Source organism: Pseudophryne corroboree, chromosome 2 (genome assembly GCF_028390025.1).
Source record: "Pseudophryne corroboree isolate aPseCor3 chromosome 2, aPseCor3.hap2, whole genome shotgun sequence".
Lineage (NCBI taxonomy): Eukaryota > Metazoa > Chordata > Amphibia > Anura > Myobatrachidae > Pseudophryne > Pseudophryne corroboree.
The window spans coordinates 122,608,007-122,629,504 of record NC_086445.1 but is presented as its reverse complement, the minus strand read 5'-3'; the positions used below and the strand labels follow the sequence as shown (position 1 = coordinate 122,629,504).

At 44.2% G+C, this 21,498-nt stretch overlaps 1 protein-coding gene across 5 annotated transcripts in view; it reads left to right on the top strand.

Moving 5' to 3' along the window:
- Nucleotides 1-21,498, top strand: part of SACS (sacsin molecular chaperone) — a 173,752-nt gene that overhangs the window by 131,820 nt on the left and 20,434 nt on the right. For 4 of the 5 annotated variants that reach the window (XM_063951671.1, XM_063951675.1, XM_063951673.1 and 1 more), the window contains exons 4-10: nt 1,883-1,970; nt 2,817-2,902; nt 4,838-4,949; nt 8,338-8,484; nt 9,562-11,044; nt 12,901-12,992; nt 16,175-16,201. In XM_063951671.1, coding sequence (XP_063807741.1) covers nt 1,883-1,970; nt 2,817-2,902; nt 4,838-4,949; nt 8,338-8,484; nt 9,562-11,044; nt 12,901-12,992; nt 16,175-16,201 — 2,035 coding nt within the window. The remainder of the gene's footprint in view (nt 1-1,882; nt 1,971-2,816; nt 2,903-4,837; nt 4,950-8,337; nt 8,485-9,561; nt 11,045-12,900; nt 12,993-16,174; nt 16,202-21,498) is intronic. The other variant, XM_063951674.1, reaches the window with a different exon arrangement.

The following is a 21,498-nucleotide window of genomic DNA, read 5'->3' as shown; positions in this document are numbered from 1 at the left end:
TGGAGGGGGGACCCCACGCCATTTTTTTTTAGGGTTTTTCCCGTTTTTTCCCGTTTTTTAAAATCGCAGCAAAATCCGCCAAATCGGCCGATTTTCGCCCGCGACTCTGGCGAATCCGTTTTTCATTGAATATGGTGAATTCCGGAAGCCACCTTCCGGAATTCACCTGGCGAATTTAGTCGAATTAAAAAACGGCGAAAAATTGCCGCGATTCGCCGTGAATTGCATATACCCCATAGAAACATAGAATTTGATGGCAGACAAGTACCACGTGGCGCACCTAGTCTGCCCATGTATTGATATTTCTGCTTGAGTTCAGTGAAGCATGTGATATTTCAGGTAACTACAATACATACATTTTCTGCTGACTCTAATTGTATTATGTTTATATTAACATGGTCCTGGCACACTTTTAAATAATTACCATTACCTAACAATGAACACCTTAAAAATGCAGCTTGGGTAAATCATGCTAAAAAAAAATTATATATATATATATATATATATATATATATATATATATATATATATATATATACAGTAACAACTATCAGTATGTCATAGTATGGCGGCTTCTATTACTGGGTCATTTGCTGACTGCCTTAGGCTGGGTACACACTTGCCAATGTCAGTGACATCGTGCAAGATTCCCCCGTAAACAATATCGTTCATACACACTTAACGATATCACTTGCGTCCTGTCAGTGACGGCATGCACCCTCATCCAGGTGCATGCCATCTCATACAATATCTTTACATTTCAAATTGAAAGATATTGGCCCTCATTCCGAGTTGTTCGCTCGCAAGGCGAATGTAGCAGAGTTACACACGCTAAGCCGCCGCCTACTGGGAGTGAATCTTAGCTTCTTAAAATTGCGACCGACGTACGCGCAATATTGCGATTACAAACGAGTTAGCAGTTTCTGAGTAGCTTCAGACTTACTCTGCCTGTGCGATCAGTTCAGTGCTTTTCGTTCCTGGCTGACGTCATAAACACACCCAGCGTTCGCCCAGGCACTCCCACCGTTTCTCCGGCCACTCCTGCGTTTTTTCCGGAAACGGTAGCGTTTCCAGCCACACGCCCCTAAAACGCCGTGCATCCGCCCAGTAACACCCATTTCCTGTCAATCACAATGCGAACGTCGGAGCGATGAAAATGCCGTGAGTAAACTTACTTTCATCATAGTAAAGTTACTTGGCGCAGTCGCAGTGCGAACATTGCGCATGCGCACTAAGAGAATTCTCACTGCGATGCGATGAAAATCTCCGAGCGAACAACTCGGAATGAGGGCCTTTGTACCTCATTAACAACCCGCAGGAGCGCGCATCATTAACAATCTAGGATATACACACTTGCCGATGTATACGATATATCATCTGATCCGCCGGTTCAGAGTTGATATTTCCCTCCCATATAAACCTAAATTAATTTTTTGTAATTTCTACAGCCTGTAATACAAGACAATAAACAAATATAAGCATGGCTCATGGATATGCCACCTAGTGGCTGACAAGTATATTGCAACCAATTATGTTTCCCACAAATATTTTGCAGGATCTTTAAAGCTGGATCCAATTATTAGGGTCTCTAGAAGGGGGGTGCAGATTTGGAATTCCTAGTGTAGCAGAACCTGACACCCAGAACAGGCTCTTCCACTGTGCTCCCCTATACATGCTTCTGGAAAGGGTGGCACAGGAGACCGTTAAGACTGCCATTGTGCTATTGCATAGCCTGTAAGACGGTACTGTAGCATAGAGCAGCTATAGGGGGAACCAGCTGCATGGGGGTAATGGGCTATTTGTTAAAACGCCTGTGTTAACATGACATGTAGTAATTCCTGATAAATTGAATTAATTTACTGATTTTTTTTTTTTTTTAAAGCTTTTTGACAGGACCAAGATTAGAGATGTGACTTCTGGTAACACAAATATTTATTTAAAGCTCCAATCAAAAGGGCTAAAAGGAGGAGGTAATTTTTTTGTTTTTTTTATTTTTTTATTAACAGTTATGCTGGGCACACACTGGCCGATATTTCGGAACGACCGATATATCGCTGCCCCGTCGGCCGGTGTTCACAGACATATCGCGGCGGCCCTGCAGCACACACGATGACCAATATATCTACAGATATATTGGTGCATCTCTGTGTGTGCCAACCGCCCGTACACATGCTGCAATTAGTGATAAAGCTGTGATAAGTGCAAGGTGATAACACACCAGCCAATCAGCTCATAACTGTCAATTTACATATTGGAGCTGATTGGCTAGTGCGTTATCACCTTCCACTTATCAACGTTTATCTCTTCTTTATGCTTTCTCCAGGCTTAATACATCTGCCCCAATGTTACTTGCCCTTTCATACTTTATACCCAAATCAGAACCAGGCCCTAAATGTATTTCAGTTACTTGAATTCAAAACACATCCAGCTGTAAGATTACACCGTATACCCAGCTGGGTTGCAGTTAAAATGCCGGCTGTCGGGATCCCGGCGTTCAAAATACCGACGCAGAAATCCAGACAGCTGACAATACCAACATCTGGCATCACCGCGCACCTGGGCTATTCCCACTTGTGAGTGTTCACGATACCCATAGAGTGGGAATAGATCCTGTGGTGAGCGCAGCGAGATGCCGAGCCTGCAAGGGGACTCTTAGCGCTTGCCCTGCTGCCGGCATTTTGGCGGGCGGGATGCCGCTGTCGGGATATTGATAGCCGGCATACTGTCCGCCGGAAAATCGAATGTAATCCACCCAGCCTACTTGTCTATCTTGTGTCCAGACCTTTTCATCCTCTTTTTTTAACTTATTGTGATAGGAAAATTTGGACAGACAACTCCACCTCTCGTTGACTTTCTCAAGGATATTTTAAGGAGATACCCAGAAGGAGGTCAAATCCTGAAGGTAAGGTGATTAAACATCTTTGTAATATTCCACTAGATTGTATATACTGGCCACTGTGGTAAGAACAAATAATCGGCGACTCTTGGCATAGGTAGCATCTCGTGTCTGAGTGCTCTGAAGTTCTAATTCTAACCATGCTGGTTTGGAGGTTCATTAAGCTTATAGGCTGCCTTGTATAGTATCCGTGGTGGGGTCCTGCGTTTACTGTGGGGGTCTGACAGGGTCCACAGGGTGGTGCTGCAGGGTCCGTTGTATGCTGCAGGGAACCAGTGGGGTGGAGAAGCAGTTCCCGGGGGTGGCTGGGAGTCATTGGCCTCTGACACTAGTGACGTCATGACTCCAGGTCACATCATGACGTCACAGTTGCCCCACATTTTTCCAGTTTCTGAATAATTTGGATAATAGAATTACGGATATGGGAGGCTTGACCTGTACTGTATTTTGAATGGTTTCTTATGTGAACCTCAAACTTAAACACAGTAACTTTTGCTGTTCCAATTGGCCAGTTTTTTTAAATACTGTAAAAATATCCATAAAACAGGCAAAGTTTTATGGTTTATTGAGGCATCTTTGACAAATGTGAGCTTATTGTTGGACTGTAGCTAGCGAACATCATTCGTTGTTCTGTAGCCTGCATCTGTGATACTGTAGGGCACTCAATAAACACAGAAATAGTAACTGGCGAGCGTGAACTCCAACCTGCAAATGAGAATTCAAGGTTCAGAACAACTGCAGAAATTAAACCGGATCATACCTCATTCTGGGTCTAAACCCAAATTCATGGAGGTCCGTCACTGGATGGATTGTGCTATTTTTTTGCACATGCTTCGGGGCTGGTATACGCAATTTGTAGCAACTACGGGCAAATCAGAGTGGTCTTATCTCCACTTGCAGCTGAATGGTTATGACGGGGCGACAGCTGGGTGTTCGCACATAAGTGTGCGTATTCTGAGTTCTGTATCTTGCACCAAGGATAGGGATGATGATGATGATGACTACTTTTCCAAGCGGAAGGACAGGGGTGGTGCTATTGCCTAGATAATGAATATTGGTTGATATTCACTATTCTTTTTTCTTTAATTAACAGCTGATGTGGCTGCAATTGAAGCCACATTATGTGTTATTCTGAGTCAGGATTCCTGTGTTGACAGTAGGACAGGAGCTAAGTATGTTTTCCAAGAATAGCAGGGGAAGGTAAGTGTGTAGGCTGGGAGTAGCAGGGGGAGGTAGGTATGTTCCAAAGAATTTCAGAGGACGATAAGTATGTATCCTGGAAGCATCAGGGGAAGGTAAGTATGTATCTTGACAGTAGCAGAAGGTAACTACTGTATGTATCCTGAGAGTAGCAGGGGTATCCTATCTTTTCATTGCTTAGTACATCTCCCTATATCTTATGGAAAATAAGGATTTTTTGGGAAATGTATTAAGCCATGGAGAGTGATAAAGTGGATGTAGATAAAATAACAACCAATCAGCTCCTGTAAATTTTCAGACACAGCCTGTAACATGGCAGTTAGGAGCTGATTGTCTGGTATTTTATCTACATCCACTTTAACACTCTCCATGGCTTAATACATTTCTCCACAAATCCTTATTTTTCGTAAAATATAGGGAGATGTACTAAGCAGTAGAAAGAGTGGAGAAGTGACCTAGTGGAGAAGTTGCCCATGGCAACCAATCATCATTGAAGTAACACTTATAATTTGCATACTATAAAATGATACAGAGCAGCTGACTGGTTGCCATGGGCAACCTCTCCACTGGCTCTCTTCTCCAGTCTTTTAACTGCTTAGTACATCTCCCCCATAATCTGTTGCTCATTCAAGATTTTTTTTTTTTTTTTAAACTATTGAAAAATAAGATCCTTTATCGTGATAGGTTTCTAGCACATGAGATGTTTCTAGTAATTTTGCTTTTTGAAATGATACAATGTAGGAGCTGATTCAAAATGCGGAGGATGCCGGTGCCAGTGAAGTAAAGTTCCTCTACGATGAAACCCATCATGGCACAGAGTCCCTTTGGTCAAAGGATATGGCCCAATACCAAGGTGCGTCCACTAGTGCTCATGCAGACGCATGTTACAGCTGAGCAGTTACACATCTACGTGTTGCGATTTTATTTGAATCACCAGGAAATTATCTCCATTCTGTTAGTGGAAACTGGTGCAGTCTTATGTGGCTCACAAAGATACATTCAGATACACAGTTAGGTCCATTTATATTTGGACATTAGTACAATTTGTGTCACTTTATTTGTTTATCAAAACATATTTAAGTTACAGTTATATAATGATTACGGTTTTAAAGTGCAGACGATCTGCTTTTATTGGAGGGTATTCACATCCAAACTGTGGGAAGGGTTTAGACATTACAGCTGTTTACTATGTTGCATCCTCTTTTTCAATGGACTAAAAGTACATGAAAACACATGCATGATGCCCATTTCCTGGAAAATAATGTGCTAATGCCCTTATCATGACATGAAGGAATGGGGTTTATCGTGGCTTTATTTTATTGTCCTTTAAAAAATTATACCGCAAATCACTCATCATTTCATACTGGGAGTGGCCGCGAAATATTCTACAGCCATAATATAATACAATTTAACAACATTGCTATCCACATATAATATTGGGAAATCCCATGTAGACGTACCCTCCAACTGTTGTAAAAACATATACTGGCGCCGGCTGTATAACCAATAAGGGACGATTTTAGATTAAAAATTGCATAAATTTATTAAACATGCAGTAAGTATAATTAAAAGATATATATATCTGGAAAACTATCACAATTTTTATCTGTTCTCAGACAGAAGCAGAAAGATTAAAATTAGACCACTTGAGTCTCACTCATATTATGTGCTATATACAGTTCCGGTTAGGGCTCATTCCTCAATAAACTTTGGTTCACTTGGATTTGAGTAGTTACCCAGTCCTTATAGATGTTGTCCCCAAAGATCTCAATTTGGCAGATGTAGATCCAATTAGCAACAGGGGATGGTTTCGGGTTCCAGTCAATCTTGTAGTATCCAATAGAGGCAAAGAGTCCAATTATTACCGGAGATGGCACAGGTGTGTAGAGTGCTGGTGGTCAAGGGTCCTTGGCTCAACGCGTTTCGCTGGTCTGATGGCTGCCAGCTTCCTCAGGAGCATATATCACACAGGCTGCCCTTCTGGTGTTTATATACTCCCTTCATTATACTGGGAGTACCGGCACCTGGTTCATTCATAATGCAATTTAAAAAACGTCCCAAAAAAACAATAAAAATTATAAAAATTATATCTAGAAGGCAATCCTATTGTATTGTTTACCTGATTTCATTTTTATATCTAAAAAACGATTTGTTTAACACTGTTTATAATAATGAAAAAGATAGAATCAGTGGTATCATTTCCTGATCACATGACCGTCTCCGATCATGTGATCCGGGTTAATCCTATCCATATATACTGTAGCTTGTTATTTCCTAGTAGTTCCGATCACGTGACCGTTTCTGGCCACGTGATCACTGCTGTCTCTCATAGTACATTCGTCGGAGCTAAACATCATGTGCTCCAGTCACATGATCGGAGATGGGCCTATCACCTCAAATAAGATCTTTGTCAACAATGGCGCTGCGTTCCACAATGGGATTTTTGCGTTCCACGCATGGCTTCCGGCCCAGGCACCCGGAAATGTAATTTCATAACAGATAGATTGGTATACGTATATACAGTAGTAATGTCATATTCATATTAGCAAAACATTCACAGTTGACAACTGGCTTTTTTTAAAATAAAAAATATATAAAAAACAATAAATAATAATAATAATAAGGACATAGTTTAGATTGTTCATTATTATGAGAATTTCAGACAGTACCCGACTGCTCGAAATTTCTAGAGGTATCATTATTATTAGAACCCTAATAAATAAGTAAAGACAAAGGGAAAAAAAAATGAAAAATTTAAAATAAATATACATAATAAATAATAATAAATAGATAAAGACCAAAAGGAGGGGAAGGAGATAATGTTACATTTCATAGTCATATATAACAGACAATAATATGCATATTGATAATTTATCACTGAGTCCTTGCCTAGTATTATATTATGTGTTTTAAATTCATTAATCTACACATGTGTGCATATAGTACACCAATTTATACTGTTCCCTCCAACTGTACCTTTTTGGCAGGTATAGTACCTTTTTTTTATGGTCCGTGCCGATTTTTGGCTCTCCAAACTTCCATTGGAAGTATAGGAAAAGGGGTGTGGCTACGCCCCATTTACCAGTGGCCACGCCCCCGTTTTGAATTTGTATCTGTTTTTATGTGTAAAATGTTGGAGGGTATGTGTAGATACTATCGGCACATTTCACCACCAATCCTGCTCTGACCCCTCCCTGACATGCTGCCCACAGAGATTCACCAGCAGCCAGTGTCGGACTGGGGAATGAAGAGCCCACCGGGGATATGCAATGGTGGGGGCCCATGCTTAGGGGTGTAGCATTTCCAGAGTGGGTGTGGCCAGCCAACACAGAGGCTTGGCTAACCATTAGAGAGTGCATGGTCTGAGCCCATTGAAATATATACATAGTAAGTACTGCTAGTGCATGCATTATAATGTGCCAGATTAATAACACTAATGCTCTGTAGAAAATACACCATAGTCCTATGTAGAATAAGGTAACATACAGTATGTATAATTCAAGTGCACAGTCTGGAACCTGATCCCTAGAGGAGGAGGAGGCCCCCCCCCTCCCCTCCCCCAGGCAGTGGGGCCCATGCCCACCGGTGGTTTCCCCTGTACTCCTGTGGGCCAGTCCAACCCTGCCATCAGCATAACAGAGCACCAATGCTCTTTGACATACCACTGGTAATGCCTTCAGTATACATAGTGCCCCCTGACACACCAGCAAGTTGGTATGTAGAGTGTAATGGTGCTCAGTAGGCAATCCATGAGGGGGCAATACTGGTGCCCACATATCAGCATGCCCCCATGTGGATTCCAGTAGTCTGCTCCATATATCTGCCACGCCCCACATACGCTGATGTAAGGTGCTATCTCCGGCATTGCTTACTTTCTCCGCCCTGTTTTGGATCCAACATTTGCAACTTTTTTTTTTTAACAGTTTTTCTTCTGCTCATAAAAAGTGTTATTTTTACTGTTGATTGACAGAAATAAATCAAACTGACATTTGTCACGTGACCGATCTCTCTCGATTGCACGCTCACTAACTAGCAATCTTTGATGACCGCAGATTTACGGCTATCATCTGCTTCAGACTCACTTGTACAGATGTTTGCAATCTGTGATCTAGGTTGTACAAATATACTGTAGGTATTATTCTACTGACCGTATGTGTTTTATATTTGTCTTCACTGTTCTTTCCTTAGTACTTAATCCCATAATTTATTAATTGAGCAAATGCCACTTTGCCTTTATTTAGGGCCTGCACTCTACGTATACAATAATGCAGTTTTCGCCCCTGAAGACTGGAACGGAATTCAAGAAATTGCGAGAAGTAGGAAAAAAGATGACCCGCTAAAAGTTGGAAGATTTGGAATTGGGTTTAACTCTGTCTATCACATAACAGGTGAGGTGTTCTATGTGATAATTACCATACAAAAGCTAATGCTTTTACTATTCTCTGCAGACATGATGTTATAGCACATATAACAAATGAGTAAAACTTCTTATATAGGGGTATATGTAGGAAGCTCTGGAGAGAGATAAAGTGCCAGTCAATCAGCTCCTAACTGTCTTTTTTTTTTTTTTTTTAAACACAGCATGTAACATTGCAGTTGGGAGCTGATTGGCTGGCACTTTATCTCTCTCTCCACTTTATCTCTCTCACCAAGGCTTAGTACACAGACCCTATACTGTTGAAAATAGTTATATTGGGGCTGTTGGGAGGAAAGCAAAAAAGCAAGTACAGTAAGTTTGCACTGGGAATAAACCTTGTTGTGATGCAAGGAGAGCAAATACATCTATTTATTTTTTTACATGCAGGGTAAATACTGGTTGCTTCACATGCATGTAGCTCACAGATGCTGGGCTGCTTTATTTGTACCCTGCAATCTAGATTTGAGTTTGGATACACCCCACCCAAATCTAAATCTCTCTGCACTTTTGAAATATGCCCTCTCCAGCCCCCACTCCACCCCACCCCCTGAGTGTAACACGGGTGTTTCTTTTCTTTTTTTGGCTTGCTCCCAACTAAATCAGCCCTATTGTGTTGAAATGAAAGCACAGTGGGGGTAATTCCAAGTTGATCGCAGCAGGAAATTTTTTAACAGTTGGGCAAAACCATGTGCACTGCAGGGGGGGCAGATATAACATTTGCAGAGAGAGCTAGATTTGGGTGGGTTATTTTGTTTCTGTGCAGGGTAAATACTGGCTGCTTTATTTTTACACTGCAATTTAGATTGCAGATTGAACTCACCCCACCCAAATCTAACTCTCTCTGCACATGTTATATCTGCCTCCCCTGCAGTGCACATGGTTTTGCCCAACTGCTAAAAAATTTCCTGCTGCGATCAACTTGGATTTACCCCCAGTATTTATTGTTCATCACATGGCTTATTGCTGCCATGGTGACTATAAAGTTGTAGTCTGCTATGCAGTGATTAAACATAATGATGTTTAAATTCTCTCTATTTTTCTTGTACAGATGTTCCCAGTATTTGCAGTGGAGGCCAAATAGGGATTTTGGACCCACACCAGGTACTTTTCGGGCGCCACGAGTCAGGCCAGTGCTGGGACATAAAAGAGGACAGCAAAGAAATCAGTGAACTTGTGGACCAATTTGCCCCATTCGTTAACATTTTTGGGAGCACAAAAGAAACGCTTGCTGAAGGTTATTTCCCTGGAACCTTCTTCAGATTTCCTCTTCGTGTCCAGCCATCCTTACTAAGTAATAATCTGTACACTAAAGAAAAGGTTCTAGAACTGTATGAATCCTTCCGAGCAGATGCGGACACAGTTCTTCTGTTTCTGAAGAACGTCCAAAAAGTGTCCCTGCACGTAAGGGAGGTGGATGGGTCTGAAAGTCTGGTGTTCCGGGTTACCGCTAGTGAGAACAAGCTGCTAAAACATGACCGACCCAACTCGATCAAAATCCTGGAAAAGTCGATTGATGGCTACTGTAAAGGAGTTCCAAGCAATAGCGTCACATGCGTCACCTATCATGTAAATATCATTGTTGAGGATGAGAAAGTCAAGGAGACACAAACCTCCTCATGGCTGGTATGCAACAGTGTTGGGGGCCGGGGAATATGCAATGAATTAGACTGCCTTGCCGATGACCTAAAATTTGTTCCTACTATCGGAATTGCTATGCCTTTGTGGAACAGCGATGATGAGAAGGGAGCCAAGTCAGAGTTTGTCGGAAGAGCCTTTTGCTTTCTTCCTTTACCACCGGGGGATGAATGCAAAACAGGTCTTCCAGTCCATGTCAGCGGCTTCTTTGGCTTAACCGACAACCGTAGAAGCATCAAGTGGAGAGAACTGGACCAGTGGCGAGATCCTGCCGCTCTTTGGAATGAACTTTTGGTCAAGAGTGTTGTTCCAAAGACATACACCACGCTTATTCTGGAAGCTATCAAGAGAATGGGGACAGGAGAAAATCCAGATTTCCCTCTCTCCGCTGAGAGCATTTATAGCGTGTGGCCAGAGGTGGACAAAATAAAGACACACTGGAAACCCATCCTAGAACCTCTGCTGAAGGACCTGTTCCAGAACGCAGTGATCTACTCTACCAAGAAATGCTGGTTAAAAGAATCGGATGTAAACTTCACAGAAATAGATGAAGGTCAAGAGTATACAAAAACCATTCTGAACTACCTCCAGAACTCAGGGACTCAAATCGCCAAGGTACCGGCCAATGTCGCTGCTGCATTCCAAATTCCGATAAATAGTTCAAAGCCTGTGAATAAGGTTACCCCAAGCCTGGTCCGTCAGGTGTTGAGGAAATCTGTACACAAAGGACCAGCTCATGAAAAACTTCACATACTCGAGTTCATACTCAGTGACAAAAATTACAGTGAGCTTATTGGCCTAGAAATGCTTCCTTTGCAAAATGGGACATTTATTCCTTTCTCATCATCTGTATCAGATAAAGATGCTGTTTACATAACCTCAGAGGAGTTCCCCAGGTAATGAACAAAGCACATTACTGTAAGTTTAAAAGTGCTGTTGTCTGCTTTATGGCAACTTACACAAGGAATGCATGTTAGATATTGGTTTATATAATCTATAGCTGGGTACACACTATACTAACGGACTCAGCGACATGCAGATCCGCCACCATAGCGTACACACATAACAATTTGCCTGCCTATGTGTCTGTCCTGACGTCACAACTTTGGATTTGCCCGCCCAGCTGTGATGTCCGTCCGTGCAGTCACTGTACGGGAGGGCGACGGGTCACCCGTACACACAGCCAGACATGCTGGAATATCTGAGTCTATTGGGTGTGTCAACAACACAGGCCAAATATCAAATTCACACGATCAGTATCCCATATTTCTACATTTTAATCATATAATGAGAACAATTCAATCCGTATAAGTCTCATAAGTGTTGGGGGTGCTACTAGAGAGTATTTTTCGGACCATAAGACGCACCTGACCATAAGACGCACCTAGTTTTTAGAGTAGGAAAACTGGAAAAAAAAATATTCTGACCTCTAAGAGATATTTCTGTGATTTCTCAGACTCAAGAATACAGTGCAGCCTTCTGTCAGAGCCAGCATACACAGACACACACACACATCAGAGCCAGCATACACACACACACACACACACACACACACACTGACAGTACCAGTGGTTCCCTGCGTCTCCTGAGGATGGAGGAGGTGGGGGGGAGCGGGGGAGTCACATGACGCCGGCTCTGCTGCTGAGATGTGGTCGCTCTGCGCTCTGCTGATGATGGCGCAGCAGCAGCATCCAGGACCCGCCGCTACCCGCCGGCTGCCGCTACCCAACAGTACCAGTGGTTCCCTGCGTCTCCTGAGGAGGTGGGGGGGAGCGGGGGAGTCACATGACGCCGGCTCTGCTGCTGAGATGTGGCTGCTCTGCGCTCTGTGATGACAGCGCAGCAGCAGCATCCAGGACCCGCCACTACCCGCCGGCCGCCGCCGCTACCCGCAAACGTCTTATTCGCTCCATAAGACGCACATACTTTTTCCCCCACATTTTTGGGGAGAAAAAGTGCGTCTTATGGTCCGAAAAATACGGTAATTCCAATATACACACAAAAAATGCCAGTGAAGAGTGGCACCAGACTCTCTTTTTGGGGAGCACTCTAACTGATCCTACATATTACCAGGTTACGGTCTGTACAACAATATTGGTAAAACATAACTTTTAATCAATACAATAAAAGTGAGTTTGAAATGCTCACAAAAAATTATTATTAAAAGGCGAAATAGACACAACAACGTGAAACACATACACATAATAAAAGATTCACAGGTTCAGAAACAATATCCTCATTGGATGCTTAATATTAATAGAAATAATTGATGTGCATCAAAAAATTCATAGAGGAAAGAAGGCAGGCAGGGCTCTTAAATGGTATTTTCCAGATTCTGCTGCCCCACATTTGCTTACGCATTGAATACAGGGTGAGAGATCTGTACTTGTACCAGCCAATGGATCCGCAGAGAGATCACCTGGGTCTAAGCATGTGGATTTTGTGTCGGCTGTTGGCGTAATGCCAGCGCAGCCAATGCAAGAACTACTACACAGCAATAGTCCCAGTAACAGAATAAGTAGAAGGGGCAGATGTGTTATAATTGTGCTGTATATCTTGTAGACTAGCATGCATCAAAATGAGCTATGCATCAAAATTAAAGCACATCATGTACCACACAAACAACATTTACTTAGCACAAAATATTCAAAACACATGCTCAAAAAAATATTTCACATGAAATATATTTCAAAATGTAATGTTTGTTACCATGACATGACCCTATTCGTATTAAAACTACATTATGTTTCAGGGCGCTGTTTCCTAGTCTAGAAGGAAGACTTCTTTCAGAAGATTTAAAGCCTGAAATTCTAACTGCCTTGACGGAAGCTTCTACTAGTAGAGGTAATGGGTTAGGAATGATATTGCTGTTGTATATTGCTCTTAAGACAGTAATCCAGGTGTGTACCAAAGGGCCTGATTCAGAGGGGGACATAAATGCGTCTGAGGATGCAGCCTCTGATCACCATTGCTATGCAATATTTCTAGTTTCATTCAGCCTGCGTATGCTGAATCTTACTCAGGATAGCCGTCGGATACGGACACCCAGGTCAAGTAAGTTTGCGTCCGACAATACAGCCCATGGACTCATCACACCTTCAAAACGGGCAACACGCCACCATTTTGAAGAACGGTCCCGTGTGCCACCTCCGCCCCGCTCCCCAAAATGCCACAGCATATCAATCGACATTATGCAGGCTGACGAGGCCGCGAGTGATATTGCAATACCTGTTCTGCACATGCGCAGACGGGTCTTGCGCTTGCATGGATCTCACACCAAAGTACAAATCTGAGTTAGGCCCACAGTGCATGAGCCCTTTGATCAGTGTTCTATCCCCAACACTGTCCAATGATAGGCAATGAGTTACGCGCCACCCTTCTTTTCAACGGAATATTGGGGGATTATGTAATGGCCTCCGAACTGCACGCTCTGCGAAAATTCCAACGAGTCTGCCCGTATTTTTAAAGCAGCAGTCATTTAAAAGGCAAAACCAACAAATTCACATACATCCTAAATTATTTATGTTGCTCACAGCCATATTTGAAGCACCGTCTTCTCTAAACCAGTAATACAGTAACTCAGTGGTTTCCAAACTTTATTTAGTCACTGCTTATCTTATATGTAGATTTAGAACATTTTAAAAATATTGACAACAAAAGCTCATTGAGAGGAATGGGGTATGGCCATCATCCAAGGGGTTGGGTATGAAATTCCAGCTGTCGGGATGCCAGCAGTCACATGACCGACCACGGCATCCCAACAGTGAAGATCCCGACACCGGACAGGGTTGAGTATTTTATCGCTCTCCTGCCCCCTACCCTTACCCTTTGGGAGTCACGGCTATGACTAACCCCGCCCCCCCCCCTCCAGTGCATATCTGTAATACCCCCAGTGCCTAACCATACCCCCCCCCTAAAACCCCCTGGTCCTAATCCCAATGCTGCATTCTGGTGGTCGGTCTTCCGGCGCCGATGTTCCAAGTGGTGTCAGGATTCTGGCGTTTGTCATATAATCGCCAGCATACAGGCCCTCATTCCGAGTTGTTCGCTCGGTAATTTTCTTCGCATCGCAGCGATTTTCCGCTAATTGCGCATGCGCAATGTTCGCACTGCGACTGCGCCAAGTAAATTTGCTAAGAAGTTTGGTATTTTACTCACGGCATTACGAGGTTTTTTCTTCGTTCTGGTGATCGGAGTGTGATTGACAGGAAGTGGGTGTTTCTGGGCGGAAACTGACCGTTTTATGGGAGTGTGTGAAAAAACGCTGCCGTTTCTGGGAAAAACGCGGGAGTGGCTGAAGAAACGGGGGAGTGTCTGGGCGAACGCTGGGTGTGTTTGTGACGTCAAACCAGGAACGACAAGCACTGAACTGATCGCACTGAAAGAGTAGGTCTCGAGCTACTCAGAAACTGCACAGATAAATCTTTTCGCAATATTGCGAATCTTTCGTTTGCAATTTTGCTAAGCTAAGATTCACTCCCAGTAGGCGGCGGCTTAGCGTGTGCAATGCTGCTAAAAGCAGCTTGCGAGCGAACAACTCGGAATGAGGGTCACAGAACGCCGGGATGCCGAACGCATCCCCATCCAAGAATTCCCTTCTTAAGAGAAGAAAATCCTGAAGCTTTGTGGAGAAACACATGCAGAGATTTAACATACTGTATGGTTAAGGGGGAGATGTACTATAGTGGAATTTATCGTGCAGCTATAGCTCTTCCTGCTTCGCCTCTTATTACAGGTAGCAATACCGCCGAGATGTACTAACATCTGAGCCACAGTGGGGAAGAGAAAACTCACCTATCCACTGATCCCTGCAGGACCCACAGCTCATCAGGCTAATGCTGATGTGCTGCGTCTCATCTCCTAGCAATCCTCACTGCGCATGTGCGAGATCTCGCAAACAGTGTAAGATCTCCCATATGCAGAATGACCCTCACAAGCCGCCATATGTTAGTGTAGCTACTGGCATGTAATCCTGCTAATATGTGAAAAAAACCATAAGCCACAAAAGGGAGCTTATTGGTTTTTAACCACTCAACTGACGTTTCCCCCCCCCCCCCAATAAAACGCTCAGAAATTGTCTGTTTTTTTTAATGAGTGAATTAGGTAAAGAAAAAAAAAAATATTTAAAAAAAAATATTTGCAAAAAAAATTTGTTTTCCCCCACCAAACATCGTAACATCGGGTTGGCACCGTCAGAAGATTGGAAACATTGCAGCCATCACAACTTTTGTTTTAAGAGCCAGGACAGCCGCCAGGTACACAGGGGGGGTTGGTGGTGGGGGGGTTAATTTACACTTTCCCAGCGGCTGCTGTTGTCTGCAGTTGCTGGGTGGGGGATCCTGCCATTCTGACCGACCAGCAATGATCGGCAGCACAGCAAACACTAGGGGAGGGTGCGGGATGGCAGAGGGACCTTTCGATCCCTCTGACAGCAGCAGTAGGAAGTTTCTCTACCCCACAGCTGCAAACACTGTTTATCTGACTGGTCGCATCCTGTGCGACCAGGTAAGATAAAGCACTTGCTGGTGTGGTCGCATCTGATGCAACCATGCCAGGTAAGTGGTTAATAACATCTAAATGATTTTCCGCCACCATACAATAGTATGCTGACAGCAAAATCATTATCTATTTGCAGATCACATTGAGAAATGTGATTTTTTTTTTTCTTTACGTTATCTGCTTTTATAGATACCAAGGCTCGTTGTAAGTGTCAAATAGCGCTGGTTATAGCACATATGTCACTTCCCATCTCTTCTTACATCTCCCCCAATATTCTCACCACCAGTAGAAAGCTAATAAGCCACAGGTTAATTAATGAAAACAATATAAAAATGATGCATTTCTCTGAATAAGTCGTTGCATTAATTTACAGAATTGATGTTTGGGAAATTAAATCCAGAATGATTAAATAATATATGTACTATTTTTATTTTTATTTTAAAAAACAAATGCCAAATTTAAGTTTTACCCATGATGCAAAATAAGATTTTCTTATTTCTTTAACAATATAATGTATTGCATTGTAGCACAGCAGCTTCTGTGGGGATACGCAGGTACAGTATAGTATGCGTGTGGAACCGGTGTGCTGAAGCGGAATGTTGCAGTGTTATGTTGCACCCAATGTGGTTTTTGGTTGAAATCTAACAGAACTCTGGATTTTCTTGAAAGATTTACCCAATATATTTGCATATGATACCACTATTAACGATTATGTTGTATTTTCTTTAAAATATATAATACATTAATAAAGATTACTAAATAGGGATAAGACAAAAAATAGCTAATTCAGCAAAAGTTGAGTTTGCAATTTCTAATATGAGACATTAGACGCAATGCTGATGCCGTACACAGCCGAGTGATTATTCACCACTGCGCATGCATCTAAGTCGCATTGTGCATATGCCGCCGAGGTCTTGCGACGATGGCCGGATTGAGGTTTTATTCGCAAAGTGATTGACAGTCCAGGAGCCTGTCGGTGGTAAGCTTGTGACTGCGATCCTGTACGCAGTAAAAAAGTTGTGGGACCCTCTCCAATAAAATGGCCCCTGCCCTTCCCTGCTATGGCCACAGAACACCCCCGTTCACCTCCCCCCCACCCCCAGAATGCTGCACAGTGCACCCCCGGCTCCTGTGGCAGCGTGCTTCTGGCTCTGTGCTCTGCATGCACAGACGGCATACAGGATGAACAGCGGGTCCTAGTCCCCCTTTACCAGTAGCACAGAAGTGATATATTACAGATGAAACCACGCTAGTCATAGCTCCATCTGTGCCTGTGTGACGTGCACACGCCCCATTCACTACAATGGAAGCACCTCTGTGCACTCCTGTAGTGGGGCTAGGCGCCGGATCGCCTAGTCACACCGGGAGTGCACGTTTGCGATGGAGCCGCATTAGATGTGCGTGGCTCCATCTGTACGTGACGCTGACAAGGGGATTAGGGAGCCGCTATGCTTTGTATGCAGTGTGTGTATTCAGAATGTAGAGTCGCAGCAGCTCCCGTTCTTGCCAATTGCAGTGTCAGGATGACCCTGGGGGGGGGGGGGCGGGCGGGTTGACCGCCCCTGTTGCACCTCTCTTAATCCAGCCCTGGGGTCCGTTATCGACCAATATGCATCTATTGGTTGCATCTCATGCACAAGTGGTAGCTCTGAGGTGCCGCCAGTGGGCGTCTCAATACAAACTTCTGCAGTTGCGACATTTGCATATTCCCGCTGTGTACAGGATCACAGCTGCGGCAGCATTTGCCACTGTCTCTGAATCTAAGGGAGATGATCATAAATGTATTTCTTTGAAGTAATTACCATTTTCCAGTGTTTTGGTTCTAACTGCATTGCTTGTAACAAGACAGACTGCAGTACTAGTAAAATATGGAATGTGAATAGGAATACATATATTTAAATAATGTTGTTGACCGCCCCTGTTGCACCCCTCTTAATCCAGCCCTGGGGTCCGTTATCGACCAATATGCATCTATTGGTTGCATCTCATGCACAAGTGGTAGCTCTGAGGTGCCGCCAGTGGGCGTCTCAATACAAACTTCTGCAGTTGCGACATTTGCATATTCCCGCTGTGTACAGGATCGCAGCTGCGGCAGCATTTGCCACTGTCTCTGAATCTAAGGGAGATGATCATAAATGTATTTCTTTGAAGTAATTACCATTTTCCAGTGTTTTGGTTCTAACTGCATTGCTTGTAACAAGACAGACTGCAGTACTAGTAAAATATGGAATGTGAATAGGAATACATATATTTAAATAATGTTGTTGAAACTGTAATTCTAAATCCAAAGTCACCATACAGTCAGTGACATACTGAGTCTGTATATGTAGCACAACAGAACTTGGAGCCGATAAAAGCCATGGCTGCTGCATTGTAGCCCTTCGTATACAGGTTCAGAGACCCAGGCGCACACAAAATGTAACATTGCAGCCATTCTACTACATAACAGTTTGGGAGGGTTGTCAGTGTGTATCTACAGTAGGCTACAGTTCAGTGTCTAAGGTGTTTATTTACGAAGCTGGCACTTCTGACCATGACCCGTTATTTAAAAGGGCAATGCTTTTACTAGAATGACCCAGACCTGTAAAAGCATTGCCCACATTGTGCATAAACATGATCAGAAATGCCGGGGTTTCCTAACCTGATGCTGCGTAAATAAGTTCCTAAGACAAAATTATGCACTTAAAAGACATTTGTAAGGAAATAAATTAATCTAACTAATCTGTAAAGTATTTATTTATAATATGGGAATACAGTTTGTACAAAATGCATGAATACTAAATTTTTATTCTGGATATTCTAGAGTATGTTGACAGTTACTGGCATGGAGTTCTGTTTTACTTTCTGCATGCACTAGTCATATTATTCATTTGTCTTTACTTGACTTGCGAAAGAACTCTGACCAACTGTTTGCTGCTGTAAAAGGCTGTTAGATATTCCACAATGTATCTGAACCCTGACTTTAAGGGGCCTATTGCTTATAGATATGCCTGTAGCTCCACTAACTCCCCCCACCTCTCCCCTTCTTCATTATCCCAGTCATCCAGCTGCCTTCTCCACATGGATGTCTCAGCTCTACCTAATCCCTTTCACCATTAGTGAATGGGACTCACCTGTGGCTACCATGCCCTATCCCCTGACGTCACCCATGTCTTACTGTGTTGCCATGAATCATACTTTGTCTCATTCTAAATGCAACTAATATCAACTGATCATCTCCTACCACAGCTACTGATCCCTGCTCCTAGCTGGCATTTCTCTCACCTGCTGACCCCTCCTCCTAGCTGGCATTCCTTTCACCTTCTGATCACTCCTAGCTGACAATTCTCTCACTTGCTGATACCGCCTCCTAGCTGGCATTCCTCTCACCTGCTGACTCCTCCTTCTAGCTGGCATTCCTCTCACCTGATAATCCCTCCTAGCTGACATTCCTCTCACCTGCTGACCCCTCCTCTTAGCTGGGATTTCTCTCACCTGCTGATCCCTCCTAGCTGGCATACATCTCACCTGCTGATCCTGGCTTTAGTCTTAAATTTTAGGATGAGAATTACTGTCATCCCTCACCAATCTGTTACTGTCTACACTGGATCCACATACCCCCCTCACTTGCTGATACCGCCTCCTAGCTGGCATTCCTCTCACCTGCTGACTCCTCCTAGATGGCATTTCTCTCACCTGCTGATACCTCTTAGCTGGCATTCCTCTCACTTGCTGACACCCTCCTCCTAGCTGGCATTCCTTTCACCTTCTGATCCCTCCTAGCTGGCATTCCTCTCGCCTGCTGATACCTCTTAGCTGGCATTCCTCTCACTTCTAGCTGACATTCCTCTCATCTGCTGACCCTTCCTAGCTGACAATCCTCTCACCTGCTGATATCTCCAAACTGGCATTACGCTAACTTGCTGATCCTTCCAAGCTGGCATTCCTCTCACCTGCTGATCCCTCATCCTAGATGGCATTCCTCTCACCTGCTGATACCTCCTAGATGGCATACCTTTCACCTGCTGATACCTCCTCCTAGCTGGCATTCCTCTCACCTGCTAATCCCTCATCCTAGATGGCATTCCTCTCACCTGCTGATACCTCCTAGATGGCATACCTTTCACCTGCTGATACCTCCTCCTAGCTAACATTCCTCTCATCTGCTGATGCCTCCTAGCTGGCATTTCTCTCACCCGCTGATACCTCCTAGCTGGCATTCTGCTCACCTGCTGATCCTTCCTCCTAGCTGATATTCCTTTCACCTGCTGATACCTCCTAGCTGACATTCCTCTCACCTGCTGACCCTCCTCCTAACTGGCAATCCTTTCACCTTCTGATCCCTCCTAGCTGGCATTCCTCTCACCTGCTGATACCTCTTAGCTGGCATTCCTCTCACTTGCTGATACCTCCTCCTACCTGGCATTCCTCTCACCTGCTGACCCTTCCTCCTAGCTGGCATTCCTCTCACCTACTGATACCTTCAAGCTGGCATTCCTCTCACCTGCTGATACCTCCAAGCTGGCATTCCTCTCACCTGCTGATCCCTCCTAGCTAGCATTCCTCTCACTTGCTGATACCTCCTCCTAGCTGGCATTCCTCTTACCTGCTGAGCCCTCCTCCTAGCTGGCATTTTTCTCACCTGCTGATACCTCCTAGCTGCGTTCCTTTCACCTGCTGATACCTCCTCCTAGCTGGCATTCCTCTCACCTGCTGATGCCTCCTAGCTGGCATTCCTCTCACCTGCTGATCCCTCGTAGCTGGCATTCCTCTCACTTGCTGATACTTCCTAGCTGGCATTCCTCTCACCTGTTGACCCCTCCTCCTAGCTTTCATTTCTCTCACCTGCTGATACCTCCTAGCTGACATTCCTCTCAGCTGCTGACACCCTCCTCCTAGCTGGCATTCATTTCACCTTCTGATCCATCCTAGCTGGCATTCTTTTCACCTGCTGATCCCTCCTAGCTGACAATCCTCTCACTTGCTGATACCTCCTCCTAGCTGGCATTCCTCTCACCTGCTGACCCCTCCTCCTAGCTTGGGTTTCTCTCACTTGCTGATACCTCCTAGCTGGCGTTCTTTTCACCTGCTGATACCTCCTCCTAGCTTGGATTTCTCTCACCTGCTGATGCCTCCTAGCTGGCATTTCTCTCACCCGCTGATACCTCCTAGCTGGCATTATGCTCACCTGCTGATCCCTCCTCCTAGCTGACATTCCTTTCACCTTCTGATCCCTCTTAGCTGGCATTCCTCTCACCTGCTGATACCTCTTAGCTGGCATTCCTATCACCTACTGATACCTTCTAGCTGGCATTACTCTCACCTGCTGATACCTCCTAGCTGGCATTCCTCTCACTTGCTGATTCCTCCTCCTAGCTAGCATTCCTCTCACTTGCCGACACCTCCTCCTAGCTGGCATTTCTCTCACCCGCTGATACCTCCTAGCTGGCATTCTTCTCACCTGCTGATACCTCCTAGTTGACATTACTCTGACCTGCTGATACCTCCTAGCTGGTATTACTCACACCTGCTGATACCTCCTAGCTGGCATTCCTCTCACTTGCCGACACCTCCTCCTAGCTGACATTCCTCTCACCTGCTGATCCCTCCTAGCTGACATTCCTCTCACCTGCTGACCCCTCCTCTTAGCTGGGATTTCTCTTACCTGCTGATCCCTCCTAGCTGGCATACATCTCACCTGCTGATCCCTCCTAGCTGGCATACCTCTCACCTGCTGATCCTGGCTTTAGTCTTAAATTTTAGGATGAGAATTACTGTCATCCCTCACCAATCTGTTACTGTCTTCACTGGATCCACATACCCCCTAGAATCCACTTCAGCTTCTATTTCACCAACAAAGCCCCCAACATCA